Source organism: Gavialis gangeticus, unplaced genomic scaffold, assembly GCF_001723915.1.
Source record: "Gavialis gangeticus isolate Ggan-Ray unplaced genomic scaffold, GavGan_comp1, whole genome shotgun sequence".
Lineage (NCBI taxonomy): Eukaryota > Metazoa > Chordata > Crocodylia > Gavialidae > Gavialis > Gavialis gangeticus.
Window position 1 is genome coordinate 54887231 of NW_017729032.1, and position 20665 is coordinate 54907895.

Genomic DNA, 20665 nt, shown 5'->3' on the forward strand with positions numbered 1-20665 from the left:
ATAAGGATTAAACCAATTGTCAGGACATATGAAAAAGTATATTTTGTAATGCATTGCCCTTTGGTGTTTGTTTCTTCATTCACCTGCTATTCCCCAAATCCAGGCATTCAGAGGGAATCTCCCAGTCATTAGCAGGGTTTAACAAGGTTCTGCTGTAAAACAGTATTCACATTTCTCCTGAGAATTAGTGTGTCTGCAGATGAAGGCCACCAAATATAAGGACTGTCAAGCCACAGGTATATTTGATTTCCATGTGCTTATCCATACTAACCTCCTTGGCTGGAAAATTAAATATGTGAAGTGGGAATTTTTTGAATAGTTTTTTTTTTTAAATCATGTTCATCAAGACTCACTTTAGTGCAGAGGTTTATGTGGGAAAACTAAGATGTGGTTGTATGACTAATTTTTAAAGCCTGGTGCACAATCCCCTAGGAATGCAACTGGATATAACTCCTTAGTGGCTTGATTGTGTTGATTGTGAATTGAAATGTTACTCTAATATTACTCTGTCACCAGAACATGAACTCATTAGAAGTGGAGACTTGTATCTAAGGTATTAAATAAAGCGGGGCATCGCTTTCTACTATTTTTATTATCATTTTAAAGTAAATGTTTTACATAAAAACAAGCAACAACATAAAAGCTTAGCTTATAAGTTAACATAATTTATCAGATCTCATTCCATATTAATCTACATGTATTAGCATAAACTGTGGGATTTGAAAAATGCTATTTGACCTCATTCCCGCTTTATGCATCAATACTTATCATTTAAGAGTTATTTAATCAGTATCCTGAAAATTAGAGATTAATCTATGTCATCTGAACCACGTAGCAATTACCAAGTTTGGTATTTTCAAAGGAAACATTGCATTTTTTTTCCTTCACAAAATTGAAACCATTTCGAAACTTGTTTAAATGCAACTAGTTTCTCAGACACTTCTTTAGCATGCATGAGAAAAGTGCTATTTAATTTCACACTCAACTAATCCTTTAATAATTTTCTTTCAGGCAGAATATAAAAGGCTATTATTAATTCCTTAATAAAATAAAAAATAACTTATAGCAGATATGTCTTTAACCTTGGACCAGTTTCAATATTTTTTTTCCTCACAGACCACACCAAAGAGCAGCATAAAGAGCAAATGATAAATTGTCCTTTGGGAATTATTCAAGACCTTCCCTCCCATTGGAAGCAAATCTACTGAACTCCTGGCATTTCTAAGTTTCCTTCAATTAATGGATTTTTTTCTTTTACATCTCAATAGAAAATAGTTTCAAGAATTGGTACTAATCACCTTCAGGTTAATACACAATTATAGGAAGATCATTATGGAGAGACTAAAGCTCAGTAAAGTCACAGTCCAATGCCAAACTGCCAAAAGTTCAGGTACCAATCTTAAATGGCTATTTGCCTCTTCTTTCATGTGGATTTTATTAGGGGAAAAAAAAGATTAAACTATCACACACTTTGAGAGACTAACCCCTGAAATTTCATTTGTCACTCACCCCATTATGTTTATGACTTGTAGATAATCCTGCATTGATATGAGGTCCCCTGATAGGAAGTCACATCAGCTGCTAAGCTAAAACACAACAAAGCAAATTAAAGATGGCATGTCACCCTTAACTCCTGTTGTCTTATGTGGTGCCCCAATTCTGCTGTACATTCTCTTGCTAACCTATTTATAATACTTCAGACAGCACCATAAATATGCCACTTCTTAAAATACAGTTTTTCTCAATTAATGAATCTAACATTGCTTGAATATATTTCTATGAGTATTTGTTTTCTGTGGGTGACCATATCGGATTAAAAAGGAAGCATACATGGGCTTTTAGGCTTGAAAATATCTCTACGACCTCTTCGGGAAATAGAACTGGAAGAGCCTTCCTGTGCTTATGAGTCCAGCTCCTGTCTATCACAGGTACTCACATCATGTCATCTTTTTTATAAACTGAACACAAGCTCCATTTTAACTGTAGCTCTGTTATTTTCTTCCGTGACTACTGAGGGGTTATTACAGAACCTTTTTTTTTTAAATTCCAGCTAAAATAAGATTTATTCACAGCCAATTTATACCCCTGTACTCTTGTGTCAACATTGTCCTTCATCTTTAGTTCTTTTCTCTCCCTAGCATTTACCTGTTGTCTGACAGATTCTAAGTAATCCATATTATTTATTGCTCGGACACTAGTTAAATTGCTTTAAAGGTTTCAGACAGACTAATACCAAAGGCTGACTTACCCTTGTATAAGCTAATTAGTCTTAGAAAAAATAAATCTTCATGTTTATGGGCATGAGTCCATTACTAACGAGACCTCTTCATTGTGGGCTTGCCACTCTGTATCTATCATTCTTTGCTTGTGCTGTCCTCTGAAGCATCCGCTACTGACCACAGTCACTGAGGGAGTATCATACCGAAACCTGTGTTTCAAAGACACTAAGTGTGGGCTGTTCAATTATAAATACAAAAAATTATAAACATTTGTATAAAGCACCTTTTAAAAGCTGCAATTTTCCATCTATAGATAACAGGTTTATTCATAATAGCAAACATTTAATATCAAACAGGTATATTAATTTTTCTTTATTTTTCATGAGAGAGGGTCAGATTAGAACAAGAGCTGAAGCTCTATTTCCTTGCATAAATGCATGTGTGTGTATGATACATACATAAATTGTGTCCGTTTGTAGTTATATCTGTTCCAGATTAGTGCCCGAACAGTGATACACATGGATTCATTATGCAGACTGGGGGTTTTTTTGTACTTTTTACACTTTTCAGAGCTATCCATGTTACTTTTTTTAAAGAACCTTCCCTCACTCATTGTGAGCTCCCGAAAATCTTACGTCTCAATGTCCTCAATCTCTGATGTAAAGGACAATGGCCCACCTGTTTTCCTAATTATACCTGTTTCTACAATGGTACAATCCCAAACTTCTTTGCAGTAGATCCTAAATGTAAGAGTTGAATCATCTCTTTTTGTTAAGCTACAGAGAAGTTCAACATAATCTACATTTAGCATCTGATACGCTCGGTAACTCAACCTAATAGGAACAGGAATGATAGGAACACAAGAAGGGGAGAATACACATGCGCACACACATACACAGCTGTTACTTCAGGGACTTTAATCACTCCACATGTTAAATAGCCTCTTTCTCAATAACTGAGTTTTCTTATTGATTTTCAAAGGGCCCAAAAGTTTTTGCTGTCAACTATGTGTAAAGTCGTGAAAACAAAATACTTTTTGAATTGTCCACATAAAAACTGCACTTTATTCAAGCTATTGTCTCTTGTTGTTTGTTTGGTTTTGCTCAGCATGAGAGCATAAACATCAAAATGGCCAGGCTTATTTCCCTCATATTGTAGGAGAATACTCATTCTGGGCTGAGGAATCATATGCCAAGTTTCTGCCTGAAGCAAATTTTTACGATCAAACTAAAAACCTTGGAGAACAGGAGTTTATAATGGAAATACTAACAAAACCTTAGCCATGGCAATGCTAGCAGGCACTGCAATAATATAGGAAAGCTCCCCCTGCCCACAATCTAAACTAAATACAAGGGATGCCATTTCCTAATGTGTACCATAGGCTAGCAAATAACAGTGATTTAATGTACTTGACCTGTGGTCATAAGGTAGCACTGCAACCCTCCAAGCCAATTTTTCTTTATTTCTTTCTTTTTTTAAATTGAAATATGCTTCAGAGGGTAAAAGACTGCAATTTAACTCTTATTGCTTTCATTTCAACAGTACTTGACCAGCCTTATCCCTGCCACACATTACTGTATGTGAACACCCCACTGAATAAAGAGCCACCAAGCTTTTTCAGGAGTTTATTCATAGGTTTGGCTTTGCTTATTGTAGTATGCACCACATTTAAATTAGATGAGGGCTACTGTAAAGCAATAACATTGTCAGTGACTGGAGTCTCACTTTCCCCTCTAACAGTCTGAAGCAAATTAATGTATTGGTTGTTCATTAACAAGTAAACAGTTTCTGCTACAATGTCAAGAAAAAATGTTGTTCATTAACATGAACAGTTCTCATCTACAAAGATGATTTACACAATGCATGTAATAATATAGATTTTCCCTAACTAGTACACTACCAAACTGAAAAGCTGGCTCAGGACTCTCTTGAAATTACAATATTGTTTGTTTATCAATAAGAAAGACAGTCTCAGTCACCTATGCCACCATTGTAAGCTCTATATTAAGTACTTAAAAAAAGAAAAAAGATTTCTGGAATCACTTGTGGAATTAATAAAATGTATAACTACGGACTTACACTGCATTAATGATACATCTTATTCCTGTGATAAGTTCAACTAAAAATTAATTCAATTGGTTATAGAAAGTTCTTGAACAACAACACTTAAATTATTTTAAACTTGAAAATTTCCAAGGATTTTCTGGAGAAAAAAAAATCAGCAAACACTGGCTAAAAAAGCAAAGCAGTTTGGATACATCAACGTAATCAGCATGCCTTGTGCTTTTCTGTTAACCCTCTGAGTACACCTCTAATAATTTGTAGATAAGTGCTAAGACTATTACATCTAAAGGAATTACCACTTTGTATTTTCCTTTGATACCTTAAATTCTAAATTTATTCTGCACACAGTACTCAAAGTGCATAAAGACGTATTGGATCCTGGGAATAGTACTGTCACATATGAGTACTGCATTTATCATAATGTTACTTTTCTGGAGATAGACTCAAAAGAACAGCAGATAGCTAGCAACACAATTTGAGGAAAAAAATGAAGGTGCAGATTTTATGCGGGCTGTATATACAATATGTATTTAAAAAAATATTTTGCACCAATATGCTGCACTGATCCAAAAAAAGGAAATGTAGAAAAAGCAAGGAAATTGGGATGTTTTATATCAAATCTACTACTATGTTGTATTCTCTTTTATTATGCCATTAGAAATGAACTGTTACTTTTAATCTGTTGTTTTGAGGTTTAGATATTTTAAGAGCCACAGTTACATTCATAAATTTAGTGTTGTTACGAAGATATAGATAAGGGCAGAATTCAGCAATTTATTTGCAGTTTTTAATCCAGCATGAGTGTTTTCTCTTTTAAAATAGTTTAACAATATTCATATAACCTGTCTTGAAGCCTAGAAAAGAGCCTGTTGCAACAAATTCATGCACATTCTGTAACAGGCCTAAAAATAACTCTGAAAAGATTTTACAGTTATGTCAGTAAAACTTGAGCCAAAGATCAGAAACTTGTAAGGGACGAGGGATGAGTGGATATTTCAGAGGCTGGGATTATTTTTATATAAATTTTAAGTGGTACAAGATGGTGTAAGGATGAAGGAGCCAAACATCTTATTTTAATGATAACCTTGGATTCCAAAACAAAGCAAAGGTAATGGGAAGATCCCATATGGATTTCAAATAATATTTCACGTGCATAAGATGAAGCATATTGTATACCTACTTTCCTCCTGATTCCTCTCACTAATTAAGAAGAATGAACATTGACCGTTTTCTTTGAAACAGCCAACTTTTCCTTATAGTCAAGGAGCATGTGTTATTAATGGACACTTTTTATTGCCAAATAAATGTCTTTATATTTGCATCACCGAGTTGCATATATTCTAAAGGGAAAGCTGTAATATAACTTTGGGAAGAGACTGGATAACCTCCCCTCCACCCCCCACTGAAAAAACCTTGCAACTCTGGACCAGATATTCAGCTGGTGTAAATCACCATGGACTGGAGTGGAGCAACACTGATTTACAACAGCTGGCCCTGTGAAAAAGTATACATTGAATATTGATTTACTATGCTTCCACCAGAGCAGAGAACACTAGCATAATGTAAGTGCTGTAGTTCTGACCTACCTGCCATGGAGCTGCTTTGTATAGGGACCCTGTAGGTGTGGTTGGGCAGGATCAGATTTGTTACTATATGAGACCTTCCACCCTGAGGGAGGCACAGTATCCTTTCAGGTTCTAAAGCGCATTAGTTGTGCAGCAGCTCCTGACTTCTCATCCCATTGCTTTGGTGGAGTTCCCAAACTACCTCCTAAGTTATACCACTTAGGGGGCTTGTATCTGTATGTTAATTCTGCTTCTAGCTCCCAATAAAATTATTACTGAACTGATCCAGATACACAGATCCTTAGGGTGAAGTTACATGTTACACTTATACCATACTAGGGTACTAAAACTTGAACAATGACATGTTTCAGCTTATTAACTTGTGCTATGTGCCCTCTTACCACCTCAACATTATGCCACTTCAGGCAAGGATTAATTCTGGACTGTGCTACCTAGCTCACGTTAGGGTAGCTTCTGTCTACCCCAGGGAGGTAGAATGAGAAATCTATAGTCCTCCAGCACCATAGGATGCATTGCCACCAGCCCCCTCCCAAAGCAAGAATATAGCCCAGGTGTCCTGGCTCCTAGCCCTGACCACCAGCTCTCTAGTGGTAAGTCAGAGCAGTTCAGGCAGGAAACACTATTAACCCTTAATGTATGACTGCTCACAGCATGGTCTTACTTTAACACTGCTCAACATTCCACAGATTTAGTATGGTCCAAATATAATATGTAACTTCACCCATCCATGAAGAGGAAGTGAATGAAAACTGGTCACCCCATGCAATCAAATGGATAGATCTGAGCCAAAGAACTCTAATCAGCTACTGGTTTGTGCCACTTGTTGAAAAGTTAAATGCACTCGTTCAAAATGGCCTAAACCTTTCATAGGTAAAAATTTGTGTTTGACAGAGTAAGAGGTGGGCAAACATCCAAAGAACAGACAGCAGAGAAAGAAACCAGCCCAAGTTACATTATTTACACATGTGCCTTCCTGTGAATCTTTGGAGATTTTTGGAAACAATAACACAAAACTACTTCAGAGGGTGGTACTTTGGGAATGTAAAAGGACAGAAGACGAAAGGATCATAAAAGACCCCACATGCAGAATTCCCATTTTTTACCACAAGAGTTGTGTAAGCAGAACATAACCCAAAATTAATAGAAGTTGGATATACAGGTCAAACCCCCACCCCCACCAGTGAAATGTTAACAAAATTTCCTAGCAGGATCAAAAGGATCTGGGCCTGCTTTTGGCTGTTCTCCTGGGGAATATAGTCATATGTACACCATCTTACACACAGAGAGAGAGAGAGAGAGAGAGAGAGTATGGAAACCAGATCAATGCATGAATGTGACAATTTTGAAATCAAAATAGAAATATTTTTCCTAGAAATTTCAATTTTGGCCCAAAATCTCTCACCAATCACATGAAATGTAAAAGTTTATACTTTTATTTTTAATTCTGAAAGTTTTGGAAATGTGCCATTTCCACCCTCAACCTAGGGCCATTTATGTTCAAATATGGAACTATTTCTATTCAAATGATCCTATCTGAAGCAAATGTTTGTAGATGTCTGACTTTCCTTTTAAAGAGGGTTTTATTTTTTACAGAGGTGATTAAATGAAATGCTATAATACAGACATGAGGTTTTCACACATCTGATACCCGTGATCCTCACACAAACATGCTAAATATAAAATACTATAAATTCTCCTGATGAGTGGTTTTTCATTTCTCAACTCTAAAGGCTAAATTTCCATTGAGTTCAGTAAGGCCAATATTTCACCCAAAGCCTTTTTGAACCTTAAAATGACATGCATTTTTCTCAATTAATAAATACTACAGCTTTAAGGATAAGTCCCTCCCCTTTAATCCAATAATGTTCTTGTATCAATCTTAAAGTGGCTCTCGCCCTAGGAGGAAGAATGTGTATCTAAATAATAATAAGATTATGTTGGGAGGAGCATTCCTATTCAAAATACCAATGCTGTAGAGAAATTACTTGTGTTTATTGCCCTTCCTCTTCTGTATACCCTTGTCTATTGGGCAATGGAAAGCTTCTGAATACCAATAAATGACAATCTATTTCCCAAGACTACGTTGCCACTAGCAGCCACAAATGGGGAGGCAAAAATTTTAAAGACACCATCCCATCATCTTCTGTAAATTATGAGGCAGACACCATCCATTTCCCATTCTCCTGCCTAGAATCTCCCTAGCCCTCCCCAGTAATAATCACTTTTCCGTGGCAGAATAATAAAAGTTTAAAATAAACTGCCCAAACTCTGTGTCTTTTTGTTTTGCTTTTTTAAGAAAGTCCCACTAAGTAATGTAGCATTTGACTAGAACAACTGGGCAAAGAACTACAGAGAGAGATAAAAGCAACATACGTGTAAATCAAAAAGCCAAAACAAAATCCTAATGCAAGCTGTCAAGATTAAAGATGATCATTTACTCAGAGGGTTAACATGTGCTAAAATTACATACTGCAGGTTCTAGCTTGACTGATGAAAACATTCATTGCTTCTATCTTAAAAAAAAGAAAGAAAGAAAGAAAGAAAGAAACACCTTAACCCTTTGAGGATCATATTAGCAGCAAGTTGCAATCCAAACAGAGATGAGTATTTCAGTCAGTTAGGAAGTTATTAACGTAAACACCCTTTTCTGTTCCATCATTCAGACATTAGCGCTAGATAGATCGGATGTAACCATTTCACATAGGTTTTCAGGATCTCAAAGGGTTAAAGCCAAGACTTTGAGTAAAAGGGTTTTATTAAAAGGGTGAGTTAGGTGAGCGAACAGTCTCGGATGAACTTGGTGAATAGTCTTCCGATTCGGAGTTGAGTTCAGGTGGAGCTTGCTGCGCCTTATAACGTTCCTTCACATCCTGGTTGCGTCTTCGTCGGAAAACCTGCCTCTCCTTATCAAGAGCGGTGGTCTGGCAGGGGCATAAAATGAGAATAAATGAAATTAGGCTGCGTGTGAAATGCAAAGCTAATGAAAACCATGCATTTGTATGTGGGCCTGCAAATGCTGGGGATAATAAATGTTCATGCCAAATTAAACCTGTTTTGTTTCAGTCAGTTTTGAAAGGTTTTGTCCACAACATAGCTAAATGCTTAAAAAAGTGCATTTCCCAAAACTTAAGAGGCAGTGTGACATCATCAAGCATATACAGTACCGTATATATAGATGCCATATGTTCAACTTCTGGATGCTATTCATTTCATACATTAATAGATTCAGGTTTCAAGCCAAATACCAACTGACCTTCTCCCACCCGTTTCCAAGTAGAAATCTGGCAAGGTATAAATGTAGGGCTGTCTGTTTGATTTGACCTAATGAAGGTTGATGCACATTCATCAATGCTCAAATCAGTGAGATTGTCTAACAAAGATGGATTGTGATGAAGCTGTCAGACAAGAAAGAAAAACAAACACAGAAAGAAGCTAACCCAGCTCGTTAACACCTCCCCATGCCTAGCCAACTGATGTTCTGCTGTTAAGAAGAACACAGATGAATGCTTGTTGAAGGATCCATTGAATCTGACCACTCAAGCCAGAAGACAGTATGCAGGTCAGACTCAACCCAAGCAAAGTAAAGATTAATTTTACATAAACTGCTTCTTTTATTCTCAAGGAAAAAGGAGAACACTTCTTGGCTGGTTGTTTTCCAATATGTTTTGTGCTACTGTTGAAAATGTATGTCTTAATATGACTGTTCTCACCTCCAGTCAAGTTTTCTCAATTTTCTTGATCTTGAATTGGACTCACAGGATGAAATCCTGGATCCAGTGAGGTCAATGCAAGTTTTGTCATTGATTTCAATGGAGCCAAGATTTTATCCATAATCTTGAATATAGGATGTAGGTCTGTAGCCACTCAAGTTACTATGATGCTACAAATTCAGAATTATGGCCTTAATTCAGTAAACCATTTCAACGTGTGTCTGACTGCTTTCCTACACAGGGATGCCTTTCTAGCACAGGGCCCATGATTTCACTGCAGAAAAGTGGATTGCAAATGGAAAGGCCTTAAAATGCATGCAGTATCTGATTGCTAGCAAGAGAGGAAAAATAAATGTGGAAACTGAATAGATTTAAGCTTTAGAAAGATTTTCCCTACCATGAGAATCTCCATTTAAAAGAATGCAGCCAAGAGGTTATTCTGCTTCAAAGGATTTATTGTTTTCTCTTGGGATATACACGGCCATTTTTCCTCTTGAAAATTTACCAGTTATACTGTGAGCCTCATAAGAGAACAGAGACACATTTATAGCTAAAGTATTTTTGAGAACAAAATGAAAACTAAATCCATCATACTACTGCAGATAGCATTATAGCAATCCAGCCTCTAAAATAATATAATCAAAGTTTAAAAATGATGTAATAAAGACAAAAAGATGGACAGAAACAAAGCTACTATAGCAAATGGATTTAGTTAGGCTGCAAACTATTATCTGAACATCCATAACCTATATTGTGTAAAAGGTAAAAATAATTAACTTGGAGAAGTTCATCTCTGTATTTTAAATAATTTCTATTAAATCCAACATTTATGGTCTGCTGCAGATTTCTTTGTTTACTGCTAATCTTTTGGGCAAAGACTCTAATTAGTATTTTTTCAATAACATGTACATTTCCCAGACTTAAACCAACTGGGTTTAAGTTTATTTTTAATATGAAACAGAACAATACTTGGATCATTTGCACACATAGTGAATATACTCCATACAGTATATAATTCTGTGTGAAAATTGAAAAGAATGGCATATATTATAATTCTATTATATACAGATTTTCATTTAAAATATTTTTATGCTTACAAGAAATAGGACTTTATTTCAAGTTTAAACCACATCAGATCATCTTGCAGTAATACATACTCTCTTTGGAGAAAGTTAAACAATTCTGGTAAGAATAAACACTTCTAATAAATGAAAAATTCACTGGTATTATTCTTTACAACCTGATGTAAAAGAGTGTGGCATGTATGTTTAAATAATTAAAAAACCTAGGATGCACAGCGACTTACACTAAACAAGAGTGCATACTTTTGAATAAAGTATGGTAGTTTATTTTAAATCTAACATAGTGTATACTTTTCTTTTTAAAAAGGACAAAAACACCAAAAATTATTCAGGCAATCACATAACTAAGCCTCATGACATTTATTGTATTTAAAGAAATCTTATTTTATAATGGAAAATTCAAGTGACTGTTTTACTTGTCTTTGATAAGGGGAAGCTTTGGGACCATTTTATTTAAAATATACCTAAAGACACTTGTGCTTTTTGTTTCAGACAATCAAAAAAAAGAGTCAGAGATTTTTTTTCAAGCCATTATATCATTTAGTCCAGTCCCCTGCCAATACAGGCTTAATTTCTTACATGTATCTTTAGTGTTCAGTCTTACATTAAGTATCCGCAAGCAAGGAGACTTCTATCAATTTCCTTGGGCTGTTATTCTTGCTATATATCATTTCTGGGAACAGTCAGCCCAACTTTTCTGAACTTCATCTCATCACTCCTTATTCATAGCCTTGTGGCATTATATGTTTTTATTCCTTATTTGAGGGAGCTCCAAAGGGGTTTTTTTCCACCCAAAAGGCTCATGATATGAAGTCAGAAAGAGACAAGTGGGGAATTCTTATAGAGTGGATATGAAAATATGACATAAATATAATTCTCAGATTCAGCTCTCATGTCTTCATGACCACAGCATGGACTGAATGCTTTTTGTTTCTTTCCATGGGCCTATTTTTGAGAGATGTGGGGCATGGTCATTAATGCGCCTTAGAGTGCACATTTAGTTTAGTACTTCCTTAATAAAGTACTAACTACATGCACAGTACTTATAGTTATTACGCAGTAGCGACGGGAAACAGTTATTTAATGATGCTTACTGTGCATGAGCCTAATAACACTGCTCAGTAGGTTATTAGCATAGTTTTTGCCATGACATGATACTGTGTAGTGTTATTAGGACAATGCGCAGTAAGCATCTCATGTAGATGTACCTGCTGAGTTCATTTCTGTGAGTGCAAGGCACTCATTTTCACTAATGTTCTAGGACTGAACTGAAGCTCTGGCACTTCTGCCAAGTATTGGTCACATATTTTGAACCTCTGGTTTCTGTAACACCATGAAGCTCATTAAATTACATTCTACACTTTTTTTTTTCATTCAGTGAGACCAAAGCTATTTCTTTCCTTTGAGAAAATGGATAAATCTTGTGGAATGTGAGAACATGTGGATGTATACTGAAGAAATAAAATAATGTTTTATAAGTAAGATTTTTGCTTATTGTCCCCTGTTCCACTTACTAGACACATGCCAAAAAGTGGTTAAACTGTGACAAAAATCAGCAATCTTTTTTTATGACAGAGCACTCTTAAATGCAATGCCTTGGTGAATACAGTATTGCTTTAATAGATTTATTATTTCATCTGCTATTCAGCTGGGAGGTTCACTGGTGCATGAACTGGTCCATTATGGATTTTCAGGGCATTTCAACTTTAAGCTACTCTTTCAATAAATAATAAGATGATCTGAAGTACACTTATGCTTCACAGGGCTGCAAATCCCAGATTTTCATTATCACATTTTGACATTTTTTTTCTCAGCTTGAGGTGAGAGAGTGAGAACTTTGAGGACTAGATGATAGTAGTGGTAACCAAATGAAAGTGCAGTGTTCATAGTTAAGATATGCAGCTGTCCTATTACAATCTATATGGGAATATGTAGAGCTTCTTATCCAGCACCAGATAAGTGGATTGCCTTTAATAGTATGGTGCTGATGTCTCTGAAGCATCCTTCATTAAAAGCTGATGTATTTTGCCTTAGTATTTGGTAATCCTGACATCCAGTACCAAATAGTTAACAAGATATTTTTCCAAATAAATGTATGTGTTTTGAAGCAATAGAGAGTTATTTTATATTCATTATTTCTATCTTCTCATAATATGGTACATTTATTATTTCTTCAAGAGTTTACCATGGGCAGTATGTTTTCCATGATCTCTAGCTGATGATGTTGCAGAGCTCCTGAATCACAATTTTTTCCCTTGGCAAATGTTGAACACCGTGCTTGTGGACAGACATTCAGACTATAGATGACTTGAAATCTATATGGGATTTTGCAATGGGAAGGACCATATTTTAGTTGCAGATGATAGATCTGCCAGGTTAGTAATTACTGGATTCAAATAACTGCATTTTATGAATGTGAACAGTGGCTGTTTTTGTTTCTCTTAATTTATTGCTAGCCACCAAAAGAAATATCTTCATTTCATTAATAAAAGAACATTATTGTGCATTTTGCCTCCTAGTCCATCCATTATTCATACTAGCTAGGAGACTGAACTGGGGGGGATGCAGCTGTTCATGCATTAATCTAAGAAACTCTCTCCTCTCCTTCTCTTGCTTTCATTCTGCAGGGACATATCTGCAAGTTGCTTGCCATTTTGGAGACGCTTTGTTAGCACATGGAATTACACTGACACATCTATTGAAATACAGACATTTTCCACCCTTCTTATTATTTTTTATATGTAAATGTTCATAGCTGGGTAACTTTTATTCTTTCATAAGCATCTAGTTAGTGACCTCAATATGCTGAGTTGTGTTATGCTAGATTTCTCTATGGTAAAAATGCCCATTAATGCAGCAGTCGTAGTTGTTCTGTAGTGGAAGATCAAGAGGCATTGCCAGGTAGCTTCTAGGTCTGGCATTTGGTTCTCCATGGGTGTCTCAGGTAATATATATTATATTATTATATATAAGTGAAGTGCTGTGTCCAAGAAAATGGTGTGTTGATCTGTGAATCAATCATATATGTATGTATGTGTGTATGTCTGTGTATATATAGATGTGTGTGTGTGTGTATACACACACACACACATCTATATATACATACACACATATATGCACATACATACATACATACATATATGATTGATTCACAGATCAAGATACCATTTTCTTGGACACAGCACTTCACTTCTAGAAAGGCACCCTCAATCCTGACATGCTAAACATATATGACTTTTACCACTGGGCTCTCATGAGTAGACTACCAATTAAGCCAACTTACGTGGTAATTTAGGCATGTGTGCCAATGGTCACACTGAAGAGATCAAAGAGGATTTGAACCTAAGTCTCCAGAAGCGAAAGGCCAATGCTTCAGTGCCCCATAAAACCTCATGATCTGGTCACTTAAATAAAATGAAAGCCAAAAAAACACTTATGTTTTGTATTACACTGGTGAACAAAACAGATGAGTATTGTACATTTATGGCCACTGAATTCATGATACTATATATAAGTTTCTGTTTATTCTTTAACATCCCCCAGTTCTTAGGGATATGATTTCTCAGCTGGTTTAAATTACATGTGGATAAAACTTTGTTCCAAGTTGTTTGCATGGGTGAATTTTATTTATAGTTTGTAAATCAGCTGTGGTTTTCTTAGTCACAGAGCAGCAAGAGATTTTAAATGACTTTAGATGTTTGTCTGTGTTTACTAAGGTTAAGTTTGCAGAAGGGCTTCATTATATGAAGAAAGGAAATTTCGTAAACATTAGTCCTGATTCCCAACTGCTTTATTCCAAAGGCAGTAATTTTAAATACAACTTCTTAACTTAATAGCATTTTCTGTGGATTTTGGACAGGTGTCAGTGACTTGCTAGATGCAAGGTAGAAGGGAATCAGGCACCATGTCAACAGTGTGGAATATTTTTTTTTAAATGAGCTATTCATATTAAAAGAAAATGGTTACAGTGAGCATTGTGCTTTAAAGAGTCAGTGATTATATGTATTCACTTTTGTAAGGATGCTACAATTTCATATGAATCAGTGGAGAGGCCCAATGCAATTGCCACTGCTATTACATTTATAGGATGTTTACCAGTAATGAATTTCCCCACACATTTTCTTGATATCACATTTGCTCCTTTAGAATTTAGATAATATCAGTGGTCCTATAGCAAGTAATATATGCTACTATCAAAAAGTAAGTAGTTCTAAGTCGACCTGTCCTGGTTTACCCTTAATACCATTATGCTGATATCAATGCAAAAAAGCTAGAATAGTTAAACAATATCAACAATATTGTTTGTTGATAACATATTTATCAACATAAATGATGTTAAAATAATGTTCAGATTCAGATGTGAATCTGCAGGATTAAAAACATAAGAACCTAAGAACTGCCATTTACCAGGTCACACCCACTGGCAGAAAGTAGATGCAGAAAGGAAGAGTGAACAGGCATGAATGGGTTTTTTCCCCTCTGTTCCCCTCCTACTTGTAGTCTCCAGGATTTAAGGTCTAGGAAGTTCCAATTCAGAGGCGGTACCCCAACTTCCGTGCTCAGACTTCAGAAACATATCTTACATTGGCCGTCGTTTGCTAAACTATGGTAAGTATTGCAATCAAAATGAACTTCCATTAAGTATCTTAAGTAAGTAATGTGAGTGATCTTTCACACATATATGCCACGTGCCCAGTGGGAGTGTTTGGAGTACTGTGGCATCATTAGCTTTTGAATATTCTGACTCAAACCCAGAAAAGCCAGAAAACTCATATGACATTATTAAGTTGTTAAATCCCCACTTAATTAGACCCAAAGGTAGATTCTTAGAAGGGGGCGCAAAAATGTGTTGGTTTTGTTATTTTTGTAGGCCAATGCAAATGACCTCAGAATGCACCCCCATGCCTTTTTTTCCTCTTGCTATAAAACATAAATTTTAAAAACCAAAACCAAACCCAAAGAAACACTGGTTTTGCCTCTGGCTCTTTAGAAAAGCAACTCAGAGAAACACAGATGGCTGCTTAAGAAAACCACATGCTTTATTCATTGTGCTGTAGGTGTTTTCTATCTTAATGTTCATTCATAATTTGGGGGAAAGGAGAGAGGGATGTGTTTACACTTTAACTGGGGGTGTCTGTAGCACATGTAGGTGTACCAGGCTAGCTTTGGTACCAGCAGCAGTGAAGTTCCAGCGCCACAGGCTTTAGCATGTCTGGGTACCATAGCATTTACTCAGGTGGTTACTCATACCTGATCTAGATGACTAAAGCTTGTTTGACTACATCTACGTGCTCTATAATCTCAGTGCTAAGTGCAGTGTAGGCATAACGTCCTCAATGACATCAGAACTTCATTTCCTGCTACACATGCAGGTCTTTAAAGCTGTTATTACATTTGGACGTAAACAACTAAAATGATACGTTTCTAATTGTTATGCCCAGGCCCTGCTGCAGCTGTTACTTTGTCCTTTAAGCGAATTTCATCTCAATGTGGAAATATCTTCAGAAAAAATGTTGCAAGACTTAAAACATCACGTGTGCTCTCTTTATGGCACAGTGGCAGAACAGCAGGTTCTCAATGGGCACAGTTGGCTTTCAGAAGTAGAATTAGGAATTAGAGGTATAGTGGAGTGTTTTTACTAAAGGAAGGAAAAGAGTGAGAGAGAAAACACTATAATTTTGGGAGAAGAATGCTAGAAAATATAAGATGAAAAATGAAGATGATCAGAGACACAAAAAAGCAAAGTATAGTTTGCCAGAGAAAGAATAGACAAGTGTTCAATCTTTCTTTGGATCAGTTTTCATATGTTGTGAACACAAGTGACTTTTATCAGAGCTGTGGTGGATGAACTATTTTATAGCAAGGAATGGATGATCCCTGTATAGGTTTTATTACTTATCTTTCCATGACTATGAAAAGTGTAAACAATGGCTAAGTAAAAATTGTTTGACAATTTACGTTAAAGCTTTGGTCAGTAGAGTGATAGTTTTTCAATGCCCTCATTTATTTCCGAGCATTTGCAGTCTGTGTAGATGCCATGTATATAAGGGCGTTCATTCTGGGGTATCAAGTATTACAGCATTTCCTAATTAAGCATTTATGCCTAGGAGTTTTTAGTATCACTTTCCCAATTTGGCTTTACACATAGGGTGCACTGTTTAGAACAGCACTAATTATAAACATTGTTGTTACTGCCCCCAGCTGGAAAACAGAGCAGTTTATGTATGAATAAGAGAGATTATCACCCATCTGCTCCAGCCCATTATTCAAGGATATGTCATTTTGTATGCTGATGGAAGCCATTACTAGTGTTTTAGTCAAATGGCCTTTTTTATATTGTTTATTTATTTACCTATTTGCTGAATTGGAGTCTTCCCCAAACCCCCAGTGTAAAATATATTTCAAAACCTGAGCTATGTAGTTAAACTGAGTCAAGGCCAGAGAGAGATGAGAAACATTTCAGTGTTTTATCACATATTCTAGAGATACACTTTGCCTAATGTTGGGCGCACATGACAACAAGAAAGACAATAATTCTGTCCTTCCGTAAAATAATAATAAGAAAAAAAAACAACAAAAAACAACACAGGTTCATCATAAATAGTGATGTTAGTCAGAATGGAACACTTTACAGACAAAGCAGTGATCAAACACAATATGTATTTTTGCTTTCTTTTTAGATGAGAAATTAAAATTTTAGTTCTCTCTTTGATAAAAGCTGACCTTAATTGGTCATTCTCCTGAATGAGTAAAAAAACCCATTTATGAGTAATCCCTCACCCTCACTTTGCTAGACCTCATGCTTAGACTCCATGAAAGACTGGTGATTTTCCTCATTTCCCAACAAAGAGGAACAGCAACCGCTGTTCTGAGGTTTCTTTACTAAAGTTCATTACTAAATTTTATGTACAATATTCTGAAGCATCACAGAGTTTTGTCAGTTGACAAAATCAAAGGATGAACGAAGTATTTTTTTTTAATCTATGAAAGCTGTAATAGGTCTCTTAGTCATGACTGTAAATTAGCAAGGCTCTACTGTGTATCCCAGTACAAATTTAAATAGCCATATTTAAAAGTGTTTTTGAATTAGTCCTAACCAGCATTTTTATGGGGTACCTGAGCTACCATTTCACTTTTTGCCTGAACGGTATTTCCAGGAAGAAGAGTGGGGTTTCTTTTCAGAATTTCTGTTTTAGGATCTACGTGCTTTTCAAAGGCAGAGTTGGTACACACAAAGATCCCTTTTCATTTTGGGGGAAACTTTGCAGTAGTCTGATCCCTGCAATTAGTTAAATGTTGTAGGCACAGATTTCTACATTCCTGGAATGCTTGCTGTTCTGCTAATGAAATTATTTTATAGATTCACAGTGTAGAGCTTTTATAACTAAATTTAAAATCATTTCTTGAGGCTTTCACAGTTTGTGTTGTAGGTAGGGGGAGAAAAAAGAATGCACTAAAAACTCATTTTATCTTTCCACCTACCACAGGCCAAATATTGTAGGCAATAACAGGAAAATAGCCAGCAAATAAGCATTTGATGGAAATATTAGGGAAGCTGACTGAGGAGGTATAGGTCTAGCATCAGGTATCAGAACAGAATCCCTACTTTTACCCACTCAAAGGCAATCATCCTGGCCAACATACTATTTGATCATTCCATTCATGCCAGCTAAAAATAACCTTGTTACACTTATACGATGTAGGGAAATAGACTCATGCAATTCAGCAAAAAAATAAAAAAGCTACTAAAAGAGTTTGAAAATAAAAAGGCAAAAAAGTAAATGTGCATAGTTAGAAAACACAAGCTTACCAGCACATACAATGCATTATATTTCATTGAACTGGGGAGAGCTTCTAATTACTATGTTATGTAAATGCATTGTTCAATCTAAGGTAAGGATTGTTGGGTGGGTTTAAAATGACAGTATATAGTTTCACATCTGATATAGAAAGGAAAAAAAATGCTGAGATCCTGTTGCTGCTCCATGTGTTTTAAAACAGAAGGACACAGGAAGCAGACACCTTCTCCAGCAGTATGAGGAAAAAAATGCTTTAGCATATCCAGTAGATTTTCTATATATACACTGTCCTTTTAACTATAAGGAAAATTGATACTGAGCATGTGCGATGAAGAGAAAGCTGGCAATGTCAGTGTGAATAATGGGTGAAGAAAGGGAATGAGGGGGTGTGGCATCTCAATCAAGATTAAAATGAAACTGATAAAGCAGCATATGGACTGGATAACAAATCAAAAAGCATGTTTATCCACTGAAGGAACTGGTTAATGGAGACTGCCAGCACGTTGCCATGGAAACACTGACTGTTGGAGCTGCACCATCTCATACCTTATCCAATACATTCCTGGTTGTTGGTAGTAGTCCAAAGACCCTGATCGCTTGATGGTAAACCCGTGGTCCAGCTGAGCAGAGAGAAATGGGGCAACTCAGTGGATCGACATTATGCTAAAGAATTAAGACTCCAGACCAAGCGGTTCCTTATTTAGTGCATATTTACTGTTTTCATTGTCAGAAGGCACTTATCTAACATACAAAATCTATGCACTGGAGACAAAAAGTAAAGAAATAAAAGAAACTAACTCCAGATTCTATCTTGCTAAATTAGAAGCCAATTTATTTAAACTGAACTGGGATTTGAGAAATAGGTTACTTAATGCATAATGCATTCATTTAAAAGTCTGACAAATATCCTGTTACCTCCAAAGACAGAAGTGCCCTTTTAAGTTGCACACACCCGTAATGGAAAATTATCTTTTGCAATTATACTGAGATGTTTAATAATTTTTAAAAATGCAGTGCAACCATCACAAGGAGCAGGCCAGACAGACTACACAAGGCTTAAATTAGACTACTTCATAATCATGGAATGTGTAATGATGAAAAGAATCAGGTTTTGATACCCCATCAATCATGGTAATTCATTTAAAAAATGTTACCCTTGGAGAGCAGGACTACTCAAAGTCATGAACAGCATTGTTTATCATTTCAGGTTACATCTCATGCTCAAGAAGATAACAGTAGAAAACTGTGATGTAAAATATTCACTAAATTGCACCAATTAAAGTAAAACAAAAAAAGGACAATAAACTTAACAGTATGTCAAAAACCCAGTAAAGTGTGTGCTCATGATATAACTTTAGGCACCATATATTGCTCTAAGTTAAGCTTATCATTAGCAATGGAATGCACATAGTAGCAAAAGAAAAATGGTTGTTTTCTCTAACCTTCCACCCTGCACGATGGTTGGGATAGTGTTAAACAGAGAATTAAATAACATTTAGGGAAAGAGGTTGGGAACAGGGAAACAAAGACACTTTGCCGAGTTCAATACTGGAGACTGCCATAATTTTTGTGTTTTGTCCTACTAAGTGAAAAGGCCATTTTGTGCTCATTAAGAGTGTGGCATACTGGTGCAAGGCTGATGATCGTTACTAATTCTAAATTCAGAAAAGCAGTTTGACGTGTCTCTAGGTACCAGCAATTTAAACTGTACTTAGCATCTAATTGTAAAAGTATCTTTCTCTTAATGTCCACATTTCAAATGTAAGATTTAATAATTTCTTCTGGTATGTTAAAACAATGCCGGTTTCATTTTATTTAGATGTATTTAAAGGACACTTCCTGTTTAAAAGAAGACCTGGTACTTCTGCTCCAATTTTTGTTGAGCTTTGCTGGACTGGTCTACTATTGCCATCTACTGGTACCCTAGTATACTGCATATAAATTACACAAAAGAATTTATCTTAAAAAAATAGAAGCAGCAGCTTTGCACTAAAACACCACAACTAAATTAACATTATTATTTAGTAAGGGGACCCGTTCTTTGAATTTTCTAAGCAGAACTGCAACAACATTTTAGTTACCATGGAGACTACAGGCTAAGAAATCCAGTTTATGAATAATAATTATAGAACCACAAACCACAATAGATATAAAGTGACGTTTAAGTCACGGGTTCTTCTTCAAGCAGAGCAAAACTAACAGACT

General features: G+C 35.9%; 1 protein-coding gene across 3 annotated transcripts in view; it reads right to left on the reverse strand.

Moving 5' to 3' along the window:
• Positions 1-573: 573 nt before the first annotated feature.
• DCLK1 (doublecortin like kinase 1) overlaps positions 574-20665 on the reverse strand; it is a 554864-nt gene continuing 534772 nt past the window's right edge. For 2 of the 3 annotated variants that reach the window (XM_019524465.1, XM_019524467.1), the window contains one exon: positions 574-8790. In XM_019524465.1, coding sequence (XP_019380010.1) covers positions 8626-8790 — 165 coding nt within the window. In that variant the 3' untranslated portion in view covers positions 574-8625. Of the gene's footprint in view, positions 8791-19006; positions 19081-20665 lie in introns of all 3 variants that reach the window. The other variant, XM_019524466.1, reaches the window with a different exon arrangement.